Here is a 12,844-nt window from a genome sequence, read left to right on the forward strand (position 1 = left end):
GTGAATATTTACCACCATATTTATAAAAAGCCACAATTGAAATAACTAGAGAAGATTAAAGTAAAATATTTCATTCAGGATATGAAGCTCCAACATCTATTAACCACAGACAATGAAAGTATTTTATATTTAGTGATTTTACCAATTATACTAGGTATATAATGAGTTCATATACTCCTTCTCTTCTATAACAACCTACTGGTTTAATGCAATATTAACTATCTTGAATATGCTATTAATATTAATATTATAAAGATTAATAGATTCAATGAATCTCATTCCTTTAGTGGATTGGTCAATTTCCACTAGTATCACAATCATGGCAAACAGGATATTTACTCAGGTGTAACTTATGATTCATAAATTAATGAAAAATATAATTTTAATAAAATTATAATAAAACTATGTAATTAATACGTATTTATCTCAGAATGTAAAAATTATTTAACATAAATTCAGTATTTGATGGCAGTCAGAATCATTAATACATAATAAAAATAAATAGGAAATAAAAACTTATTAGTATAAAAAATAAAATTGTTTCAATTATTTTGAAAATCCAAGGTTATGTGGTAAGGATGTAAGTGTGTCCTCATTAAGTAAATCTCAATTATTAGCCAGTTAAAAATGACAAACAAATATGTTAATAAAGAACCATAACCAACCATTCAATTACTAACAGTCTCAATTAAAATTAAAAATTTGTAATCAGCTTTCTTTCTTCACTACAGTTTGTCGGCTGTCTCTTAAGGTCAACAGCTGTTTAGTACCAAGGGATAAAGCAATCCTGAAATCAAAAATATTGTCAGTAGTAGTAGACTTAACAAGATATCTGAAAATTAATTATATCTTAATTTTTGTTCCAATGATGAATCTTAAACTAGTTAGTAACTATTTAACTATTGATGTATTGCATATGCTTCAATGATACCTAGTTCAGAATCAAACATCCAGTCCTATCTTTGATCCAAGGACTGTTTTGAATATCAAAAATGATTCTGAACTTGGTGTTTTAGCTGGTCAGAACAAATCCATCAGTTTGATTATTGGTACTGGAATCATCAGGACACAAAATTTGTACTACGATATTGAGAAAAGACCAATTCTGGGCCATACTCAATAAGCACTTTAGGACCCTAGCCTCGACCCAACGTTAGTTGAAACCAGCATCTAACACCTAACCACTGCTGACCAATCCTAATCCTAATCCATAATTAACATACAGATGTATGCATAAGTGTAACATAATACTTCCTAATCCTGAAAATAGATAAGAAATGAACAAGATGGTGCACCGCTGTGAGCAGCCAATCAGATGCTAGAACTTGGTCTCATGGCAGGAATTTTTAATTTAAATTTTTGGCTTGTCCTAACCTTTACCACCGCACATGACTTAACCAGCTATCAGAAGCAGTTGGTCATGTGACCCTTAGCAGGCATTAGAATTTAATTTTTAACTCAACTTAACCTTGACCAGTCATATGGCCATAAGGCCCTCCCCCTTTTCTTCAATCTAACCTTAACCATTGTAATGGCCATAGCCCATTTTTAGTCATGTGATCATTAGACCTCCCTATTATCCCTACTCCTTTCTAATTAGCCAATATCATTACTTCTTGCTTTCAGCTGCCATTTTTTTAATAATCACACATTGAAGAGCCAGCTATAGTAATGAATTTGCCAGTAGTGAAGGGAGTTCGTACACCCCCTCTCTAGCTTCTCCAACCCTCCTCAACATAACTAATCCCTCCTATCGGAAACAAAGTCAACAACAAAACATTTTTATTGAAAAATGCTGTTCTTGTTTGTTCTTATTATTACAATTTTCCTTCTCTCCCCCTTTTTTTTTATAATTTTCATTTTACAATGCCCAGGAAAGGAAGTCAACTGAGTGGAAAGAAGAATGGGGGATCGGTGGGAGAATGTTTGCCACTGCGCACCCTTTTCTCTCCTTTACTCGCAGGGAAACATCCTATACATGTACTATACCCACTTTTTAGACTATAACAATCAATTACATCATAACCATCACTCAATTATTTCATTCTGCTTCAAGTTTATGACATATTAATGTGAGCCTGTCTACTGGCAAATTGATAAAAAATGAATCTTGTTTTGCATTCTTTCTTTTAAACTAGAAACAAAGTACAGTCCGCTTTCTGACTATAGTATTCTGTGGCAGCCATGGCTCATTAGTTCAGCCTGCAGAACAGATATATCTATTAAATAGTAAATAAGTCTTGCTGAGTGTTTTTTGGAACTACCTACAAGAGGCACTTCATTAAGAGCTCATTTATCTCCAAATCTGTTCTCATATAAACTAAAGCACTATGCACTTTTAATAAATTAGAAGCAAGCTCTACTGTAACAGAAGCATGAAGGAACTTATCAAAATTTTGAATTCATTGTTCACATACTTTAGATTGCATAATCATGGTTTATTATTTGTTTTACTCAATGGTTCATTTTATCATTTAATTAAACAATTTGGAGAAATTTCAGAAGCAAATTGTTTATTCCAAATGAAACAGAAAAATATTAAATAGAACCTATGGTCCTTAGGCCTCTCTTTTATATTTGGTTATAAGAGTATAACATCCTTCCACAAATTTACTGGTACATATTTCAAGGCAATTTAGAATAATAATCAGTAATAATTGGTAATTGATGCATTATCTAGTTAATATTTATTCTTCTAATTAAATATTGATGCAATATCATTGAACAGATTATTTATTTAGTATTAGCATTAGTATTTAGTATAACTACAGTGGCCTCACACTAATCTGCCTACTCAACATCTTATAATATGAATTGTTGAAAATTCATCATATAACACTATTTTGCTTAAATATATATATACTTGACATATGCTGTAGATTGTGGTTATCTTTTGATAACCTTATTAGCTTTGGGTCAGTCAACAGTTTAGAAACAAACCTCTGTCTACGATTAATTTTTTTTTGTCAGATGTTCTACTATTCAAGCAAAACAACAATATGTATTTTCTAAATATAACTTACTGTTTCGCTATCCCTGGATGATAAACCAGCATGTAACAGAGTGGCAAAACTGGAAACAAACCCATCCATGCTTCATCTAATTTGTTGGCCATTGCAACAGCACAAAGATATGCACATCGACTTGTGGTCATTCTCTTATCGTCTTGGCCCATCGCTTCACCAAAGTTCTGTAAGTCAAAGACAATATTGGATATATTCATTTTATTTGTAAGAGAATGAAATCGATACTAAAATACTTAAAATTTTTAATGCCTAAATGGCGCTAAGTATATACTGATAGAAGTAGTGTAGTAATAGTATTCCTTGGTATTGCAGTAGAAATTTAAAAAAAGAGAAGAAAACAATTTAAATGGATATTCGTTGTTGTACTATCAGAAAAAAATCAAGTATTACCACTCAGGAGAGTTCTAATTAACATTTCTCAGCTTTTCTCCTCCAGAGCTCTTACTTAATAATTATTTTTGAGTACACTAAAGGTAACACAACACATGTTGGAGGTTGTAGTAATCAAAGCCCACCTTTAGTTAATTGGTCAGCAGCTTTTTGGTTTGAAGCAAATAACTCCAAGAATCTGGGTTCGAATCCGGCAGTGGCAAATAATTATTTATTTTGTTACTGTCGCTGTGAGTTAACTCTTTGGGTACGGGAAGTTGTTCTCCAGGGTCCACTCAGGAACATAAAGAGGGTATCCTTAATTGGGGGAAAATTTGGCGGCTGAGTGTGATCATGGATAAATTACCTCCTAATACAATGCTTCCTTACAAGGTACTGAACAACCAACCTCCATGGGTCGTAGCGGTACAAATTTTCATTTTATCAATCATGACATGGTACTCTCCAAATAATCATTGTTAACATTGAAGAAATGGGCAAATATTACTGTTTTAGAGACTATGAAAAACATCACTCACTGTCTCTCAATTCCTCTGCCACCAAGGCCATTTTAAAATGGCTCCTGTTATTCCTTCATAGTGAAATACTAAATTGATTTACCAAAAACAACTTAATTAAGTTTCAAATAGCAAATAAGGACATTTCTAAGCCCAAAACTGTTATATGGATCAGAACTGTGGACCGTGACAAAGGTTTGTGGACAGAAAGTGGAAGATTTCAAGGATTCTCTTTCAGATATATAGAATAATTATGACAGACCAAGGTTGGTGTAGGCGATCTAATGAAGACATCTATGACCTATTTCAACCAACAGATGTGCTGGAGGTAGAGAAGTGCTGATGGAGTAGCAAATAACATTATAAAAATCCTTAGAATCAGAAATTGGATGGCATTTCCACAAGACCAAGCCAATTTGCAGAAGCTGGTGTAGGATACCAGAACCCGACATCGTGACGTTGCATTGCAGATCTAGCAGTGAGTCATTTAGAAGTCATAATAAATAAATAAAAAAATTACATACCTTTCCGGATTTGTCAGTAAAACACTCAGGTAGTAAATTGCTAAATACAGGGCCAGGGCAAAGAAGTGTCAGTGCAATATTCCCTCCCAATTTTTCAGACAGGAGTGTTTTGAAATAACCCTGAAACAAATATTTCATGGTATATACGACACATAAGAAACTATTTTTCCTAAGCCTACATTTTACAATATTATATTTAACTTTCATCTATTTAAAGTATAATAATTATTTAATTAAATCTGTTAAACTCATTATTTATATACAATTTATTAAATTAGCTTGTTCTATGAAATTAAGTCCTTAAGAAAGTTTATCCAATTTCTTTTTAGGTATGAAACTCTGTATGAAATGTTAGATAAATTGTCTCTTAATGATCTAAATATATTAATTTCAAAATATCTTGAATTAGTAGAATAATAGCTATTAATTGTAATAATGTTTGCCTCAAATATTAAAGAATTAAATTTGAAAAATCATTTTCAATGTCTTTTAGGAGTGTGAAAATGGGCAAACTATTCTTTGGTTATTTTTCAAATTAATTAAAATCAAATTAAACAATTTTTAGCAAGTTCCCTTGTTTCCTCTAAAGTTAACTACAAAAATTTGTGCTCAAGCATGCTTGAGTGTGTGTGTAGCCACTGTCAGACGATTTGGACCTTGAATGAGACATTTGAGACTGGTATTAAAAAAAAAAATATATAAATTAAAGTTAATCAAATCCCGCTCACATTTTGTTGTGGTTATTAGTTTTTGAATTGCTCTGAATTCTCAGTCACTTTTTTTATTGTAAACATTAAATATTCTAAAAAATAATTTTTATTGTTTTTACTTTACTTTTTATGAACAATTTTCTCCAATATATCAAAAACAATTATTTATTCGCATCAAACTTAATATTTTAATGTTTTCTTAAAAAGAAATTTTTTTTTACTAACTGTTCCTAGAAAACAATAATTGAAAAATTGACCAGGTTAATTCAATTTTACATTCACTCTCTACTTAGAACAGTAAATATATTTTGGGATCCTAAATATTCACATTAAAATGAGTCTGAACAGAACAAAGAAGGAAGCAGGAATTTCTCCAGAGGAGTTTAATGAATTTTCATTATAGATATACTAAATTATTGGAAATAACATTTACTAAAACTTCACAATTGCGATAAAAAGAATAGTTTTACAGATAATTACAATAAAGTGCGAAATTCCTATTAACTTCAAGTAAAGTAGCCTTCAAAGGGCGTGGCCTAATCTTTTCTTCTAAGAAGAGTAAAGTTACGCCAACAAAAAAGTTAAACGCACGTTAAGAATGAGGCACTGGAAGCCTTTCTCAGTACACTCTTCACTTCAAATTCTGAGTGATCGGATTTCAATTTTTTTTTGCTATTCATTAATTTTGGGAGTGGGTAGCTTATTGGTAATGCAATGGACTGCTAACTCCAAGGACTTGGGTTCGAATCTGGCTGTGGTAGATAATTGTTATCTGTTACTTGTAGCCATTGAGTCAGCCCTGTGGTTTCTGGAGCCTTCCGGGGTTCACCCAGCCTCTTGAAGAGGGTACCCTTAACTAGGTAAAAATCTGTGGGTCGAGCATGATTCTGACCAAATCACCTCCTTGCACAACCGTTGGTCTAGTAACAGAATTTCCTTACAAAGTACTGCACCCCTGACCCTCCATGGAGTTTAGTGGTACAGATTTAATTTAATAATTCACTAGTTTTACTCCAACACGAAACAGCTGAATGTCCATTAGTTTTACTATCATTCTGACTGACCATGCCGAAGTCCCTTCAAGCATAAAATCATTTCTTTTAAAATACTAAAATCCAGCCCTCTATATGAATAAAATGAAGATAATTGGTTAACACTAATTTATCTTAAGTCATTTAATTAAGCCATAAGAATAGTTGATAAAACAATATTTTGAGGAAAATTTCTGATGATTAACCAATCTTTTAATTTATAGGGTTGACAAATATAAGTCCTTTCGGTTTTTTGGGTGAAAGAAAACTAAGTATATTTTCTATATAATATTTATTTTAATTTACAATGTAATGTCCATTACTTTTGATTACCTTACCCCATCTCTCCAACAGCTGAATAATCCCATGTTCATAGAATGTCTGTGGTTTATTAGTGAAAAAGTGATCAAGTGCTTCCTGACACCCAGTTCGTTTTCAAACCGTTTTCCACTAAAGGAATTTTTTAGAGACTGGAATATGTGGTAGTAACTAGGAGCAAGGTTCAGTGAATACGGAGGGTGGGGCAAAAGATCCCATCCATGAGCTAACAACTTATTGCGGGTCACCCCCTTCCTTAGTCACTAACGAAGTGTGGGGCCTAGCATTGTTATGATGGAAGACGACACCCTTTCGATTTGCCACTTCTGGGCGTTTCCTTTGAATTGATTCATCCAATTCTGTTAATTGTGAGCAGTATAGGGTGGAATCGATCGATACACCTTGTGGCAACAGCTCATAAAAAATCACACCCTTGAAGTCCCACCATACAGAAAGCATTATCTTATTTGGGTCCAATCCCGCTTTAGATGTGGTTTCAGATAGTTCGTCTCCAAGATTTTTTTCGCACCAAATTATCGTAGACAATCCACTTTTCATCTCCTGTCACAAGTCTTTTAAGAAATAGAACGTTTTCTTGACGTTTCCGCAGTGAATCGAGAATGGAAATGCGTGTTGCCCAGTCGGCTTCGGTCGGAGATTGAGAGACCCAAACATCAAGCCTAGAAACGTAGCCGAGCTTCTGCAAATGATTTTCTACGCTTGTATGTGATACAAGCAATATCTCGCACTGATTGGGATGAATTCTGATCGACTATCGGCCTAACATCAATAGTTTCAATATCTTGTGGGCGACCAGGTCGCGGTGCGTCGTTTATGTCAAAATTCCCTGTTGGAAACTTGGCAAACCAATTTTGACCCGTATGGTTAACAGAGCATTATCCCCATAGACTCCGCATATTTTTTATTTTCCTCTGCAACTCACTTTCCCTTTTTGAAGTAATAAAGCAAAATATGCCTATATTGCACGATATTTCCATCCATCTTCTCAGCTGGATCACAAACACATTACTGGCCTAATTTTAACAGACATAAATGTTTACATATTATTTAGGATATTAAGATATATTAATTAGGACAAACAATCCTCTGTTGGGATAAATTGCATCAGAAAAATGTGACGTATTATAAACAAAACATGAATACAAAAACCGAAAGTACTTATTTGCCAACCCTACACTTAATCAGGATAACTTAATTTTATATGAATTGCCAAAAATATTTAAGCTTGAAAAATAGGTATATTTCAATGTATTACGATCTAGTTAACATTAAATTTAAAGCTCATACACAACTAGAATCCGGTAACAGTTGTGTTACCTCCCAACTGTGATTTGCAGTTCGAAATAAGTCTAGTAACATTGATTAAAGGAAGAGGCAAATCAATAAAATATAGTAGAACTAAATTATTATTTAAACAATAAACTCGAGAAGATAAGGCTTGGATATATTTTCTGCATGGCTTTACCTAGCAGAGGTAATACATCAAATTATAATAAATAAAGGTAATAAATCGTTGTATTTCTTTAATCTTGTGCAATAAAACTGCTCTGTTGTAGAGTTAGCAAATAGGAAACTATTAGAGGAGCTTGAGCTAAACAAAAAACTTTTAAAACAAGGTGCTGTTCCAGTTCTTAGTACTTTAAATCAACCTAATACACCATCTGTAAGTTTTTTAAGATTCAATTTAAAACTAATTCCAATTAAGTTAAAAATAATGACATTATTTTTTTATGCAGCAATCGAGCTTTAATCCTGATATGCAATCTTTGTCTTCAACTCAAAGAAGTGCTTTGAATTTGGCTCATACACAATCCTATGGTTACTATATACCTCAAGATTCATCATTTGGGAACCTCATTCTTCCTGTTTTACCGAGGTTTGATAAGAAATAATAAACCAAATCTTTTTATATCATGGCCTGCATGAAATTAAAAACTCTGGAGCAAATTCTACAAGAAGTCGAGTCATTTCAAAATCCTAAAATACTTTTGGAACAATATTCTACGACTCCTCATTTGGCAGCTTGTATGCTCCATACAATCCAATCGATGTTTGGTGATATAGAAAATAAGTTAGTTGCTGATTTGGGTTGTGGTTGTGGAATATTGACATTTGGTTCATGTTTTTTGGGTGCATCTCATGTTATTGGTTTCGAAATAGACCCAGAAGCCTTGGAATCATTTGAGTCAAATAAGGAAGGATTTGAAATAGAGAACTGTGAAGCTATAAACTGTAATATAAAACACTTAGATGAAAAATGGAATAATGTATTTGATACTGTTATCATGAATCCTCCATTCGGGACCAGACAAAGGGGAATTGACATTGAATTTATTGAGAGTGGAATCAAGTTAGCAAATAGTGTTTATTCTCTTCATAAATCCAGCACAAGAAGCTATATCATGAAAAAATCATCTGAATGGGGGATGAATTGTAAAGTATTGGCAGAACTAAGATTCGATTTGTTACCAATTTACAAATTTCACACCAAAAAAAGTGTGGACATAAATGTTGACTTATTCCAATTCAAATCTATATAGACCATTTATTTTAAAATCAAATCACATTAAATTGTGACTGCACTCTACCATACTTTTAGTTTTATTGTATTTTTTGTTTTATGTTGACTATTTAGTAATAACAAATATTTTTTGTTATGTTGTCAACTTACTTTAACCCTTATGCAATAGGTGTTTCTGTCAGATCCAGTGACTTGATTGCAGTTATTTGTTTATACAAAAATGCATTATGTAACTAGAAAAAAAAAAAGTTCAAAATACTAAAATGTTTGACAGATACTGTTATGGGTTCTACAAACCCACCTGTCAATCTGGGTTCTAATATTACCTATGATTCAGTATCTGAATACTATTTTTTTTAACTTACTAAATTGTATATATGCAAGATACTACTATCACAATAAATTACATAACTTTTTTCTTTCTTGTTCTATCTAACGTTTTCACCCACTAATTAATATTTTAAAGATGAACCTAATGAACTAAAACAATTTTTTTTTTATAAACATTACACAACTCTTTACGTTTAAAAACAGAAATAATTATTTCCACTCACCATTAACTCTAGGAGCAGGTAAATATCAAAAAGTAGTAAGAATGATTACTTACATGAAGAGCATGTTTAGCTGCTGTGTAACTTCCTGAAAATGGAGCTCCAAATACACCAGCCAAACTTGAAGTCACTACAATGTGACCTCCCCCGACTTTCTCAAAATATTTGACAGCCAGTCTTGATAAGGAAATAACACTAAATACATTCAGTTCAAATAACTGTCGATCAACTTCAAGTTCTATGTCTTCCCATAACGCCCTTTGAGATCTTCCTGCATTGTTAACTAGAATGTCCAACTAAAATACGAATTATATGATGAGTCCAGTTCTGAAATAAAACTTAAATAATTGTCAGATTTTTATACCCTTCCAAAACGATCCACAACTCGAAGGAACATTTCCTCATGTTTTTCTGTTTCTGTTACATCCATAGGTAAAATAAAAATTTTATCTAAACTCGCTCCTGCCTCTAATAATAAACACAATAACTTCAGGATATGTAATTAAAAATTAAAAATATGGTACTGTGAGCTAACAGTCAGATTTGTGTAGGGAGGCCAGTGATGATATGATACCTTAAGAGAACATTATTAAAACTTCACAGGTCACAACTGTGGTCTCACAATCATTCAAATGATAAACAAATGCCTAATAGATTTTTAACATGTAATTAGTACCTCACAATGTCTTTAAAATATCTGATCTCTAATCTTAATCAGGGATTAAATACATGTTACAATAAACAATGATGATGGTACCTTTTTTCCACCTTAGTCCAACAGTTAGAGTACAGTACCAACATAGTATTTTTATTTATTTATTAGAAATAATATATAATCACCTATGCACTTCACTTTTACTCTTTCTAGATTAGCTAATGACCTGGCTGACAAGACAATGGAAGCTCCATTTCTAGCAAGTTCAACAGCTAAAAATTCTCCTATTCCGCTTGAAGCACCAGTTATCCAAACAATTTTGCCTTGAAAATAATCTGAAATATTGAACCATAACAAATATAATATCCAAATAACTTTTCCTTGAAAATAATCAGAAATATTGAACAATAATATAATATCCAAACAACTTTGCCTTGAAAATAATCTGAAATATTGAACAATAATAAATATAATATCCAAACTACTTTTTCGTGAAAATAATTTGAAATATTAAGCAATAATAAATATAATATCCAATCCACTTTGCCTTGAAAACAATCAGAAATATTATACAATAATAATTACACATGAGCATTCACTTCTTAGTTCACACAAAAAAGAACCAAGAAATCAGGACCAATTTATCTTCCTGGCCAATATGTTTCGGTGATCAGAAATGAAAAAAAATATATAGGGAGTAATATTTTTCATAATAAAAATAGTTATAAGAAACTAGAGTGGAAAGAGGTCGAATTAAAAAAAATAAAATAAAGTGATCAAGATAGCTTTTCTTTAACACTTGCTTACAGCAGAAAGATTTCCTTTCCAGAAAACAAGATGAAAGAATTAATCTGCCTGATGAACAATAACATGATTCCCTCCTGCTAATTCTTCTGACAGTCTTAAATAATATTTGTACCAGTTTTTCTACAATTTTTGTAAAGAAAACACTTATTTTTTTAAATCATTTTATACTTTCATACTATTTTGTTAATTTTTGTTCAAATAAACTTTTCCATAATGTTTTCTTCACATTTTTCCTTGTTTTCCTTACTCATATTACAATAGAAAGGTAAAATTGTGGTTATTTCTCAGAACAATGATGTATTTGCATAGTATTGGCTACTGTAAGGCTGGTATTTATTATTTTATGCATTGAAATGCTTTAAAAATTATAATGGTGACCCACAATGTCTATAAACTGCTCATAGAAGAATAAAACCAAATTTATAGGCCATTCTATTTAAACAAATAGGCATTATTTTTCTGAGTAGATGATCGGGGGTGAAGTCAACAACAATTGCTGTCAACACCCCGACCCATCTTATCCTCAAATTGATCTATGGTCAACTATTATAACCTCATTAGACATTATTTTTCTTTGCTTGTCCTGTAAAATTTTAATTTTTGCAGTTCTCATTGTTATTCCAGAGCGGCAATATGAGCTTGCTAGCACAATCATCCCTCCCTGATAAAATCTGTGGCAATGATCTCATTGGCAACTGTTTTACATGGACTGCTGCTTCTCTACGAGTTTTCAAAAAATAGAAATACGAGAGTATTTGTTTGAAAATATTAATTTATTTAGTTATATGATAGTTTTTAGCACTATTGAAAATTGATTGACAGTGTTGGAAATAGAGCATTAAACTTATTTCAAATTATTTTATCATTGCAAACTCAAAATATGGGACTTGCATAAAAGTAAAGATTAACACATCATACTTTTTGATGCTCATATTATGAAGCAATTGGCATAGGTAAAATGCATTGCCGAAAAAAATGATAATGGCCATGATAACATTCCTATTTATCTTGGTTAAGAAATTTTAAATTTTCTATATATATTTAAGTAATTATCAAATAATTATTTATTTTTATAAGTGATATGTATGAGTATACATAAAGAATAATATTAATATTGAAGGAATAAGGTCCAAGGTCAGTAGCTGATAATAAGATGTAAGTATGGAAATATGATAATGTTTTATAAATGTTATGATAATGCATTTACTTTCTCACTCCTCTTTCGTCCTTTTAATTTTACCATATTTGCCAATTTTACTTTTACTAATTATTACTCGAACGTTACATTTTCAATTTCATTATCCATTACTGTACTTGTTAATTACTGTAAATAATTATTCTATTCCTCTATATTTATATTCTTTTAATTTACACCATTCATTTTTATAATCTTATCACACTTTAAAATGTTTGTATCTTGTTTTCATTTAGCCCTGGGAAGAAATATTGGTTACTAATAAATAGTTTTTTCTGCTATTTTACATACCTTTTTTGACTATCTTCCCACTATTAATTACATGAGGTCAACTTCATAATCTTCCAAAATTTTATTTGTAAATTATTTTTTTAAATATAGTGATTTATAAGTGCAGAAGTAAAGTATCCTACTTTTCAATTTGTGAAATGATTTTATTAATTATTTAAAAAAATCAAAATATTGGTAAAACTGTTTATTAAAATACCACACAATTACATTATTACTAATAAATATTTTGCATACCTTTTTTTACTATCTTCCTGCCATTAATTACATAAGGTCAACTTAATAATCTTCCAAAATATTTATAAATTAT

General features: G+C 31.3%; 3 protein-coding genes across 3 annotated transcripts in view; 2 read left to right on the top strand and 1 right to left on the bottom strand.

Moving 5' to 3' along the window:
• Positions 1-108: 108 nt before the first annotated feature.
• The window catches only part of LOC106690852 (dehydrogenase/reductase SDR family member 7), a 13,772-nt gene continuing 1,036 nt past the window's right edge, over positions 109-12,844 (bottom strand). The window contains exons 2-7 of the mRNA XM_014436436.2: positions 10,430-10,579; positions 9,954-10,057; positions 9,646-9,885; positions 4,438-4,557; positions 3,024-3,190; positions 109-787 (exon numbers count right to left, since the gene is read on the bottom strand). Of these exons, the coding sequence (XP_014291922.1) occupies positions 709-787; positions 3,024-3,190; positions 4,438-4,557; positions 9,646-9,885; positions 9,954-10,057; positions 10,430-10,579 (860 nt within the window). The 3' untranslated portion in view covers positions 109-708. The remainder of the gene's footprint in view (positions 788-3,023; positions 3,191-4,437; positions 4,558-9,645; positions 9,886-9,953; positions 10,058-10,429; positions 10,580-12,844) is intronic.
• LOC106690875 (SOSS complex subunit C homolog) lies at positions 6,522-9,456 on the top strand. The gene is made up of 3 exons (XM_014436466.3): positions 6,522-7,991; positions 8,074-8,180; positions 8,254-9,456. Exons 1-3 carry the CDS (start codon positions 7,973-7,975, stop codon positions 8,407-8,409), a joined length of 282 nt encoding a protein of 93 aa, XP_014291952.1. The 5' UTR covers positions 6,522-7,972; the 3' UTR covers positions 8,410-9,456.
• Mettl5 (Methyltransferase like 5) lies at positions 8,431-9,456 on the top strand. The gene has a single exon (XM_014436457.3). It carries the CDS (start codon positions 8,431-8,433, stop codon positions 9,055-9,057), a length of 627 nt encoding a protein of 208 aa, XP_014291943.1. The 3' UTR covers positions 9,058-9,456.

The sequence above is a fragment of the Halyomorpha halys genome, unplaced genomic scaffold (genome assembly GCF_000696795.3).
Source record: "Halyomorpha halys isolate HHAL.00 unplaced genomic scaffold, Hhal_1.1 Scaffold51.1, whole genome shotgun sequence".
Classification (NCBI taxonomy): Eukaryota; Metazoa; Arthropoda; class Insecta; order Hemiptera; family Pentatomidae; genus Halyomorpha; species Halyomorpha halys.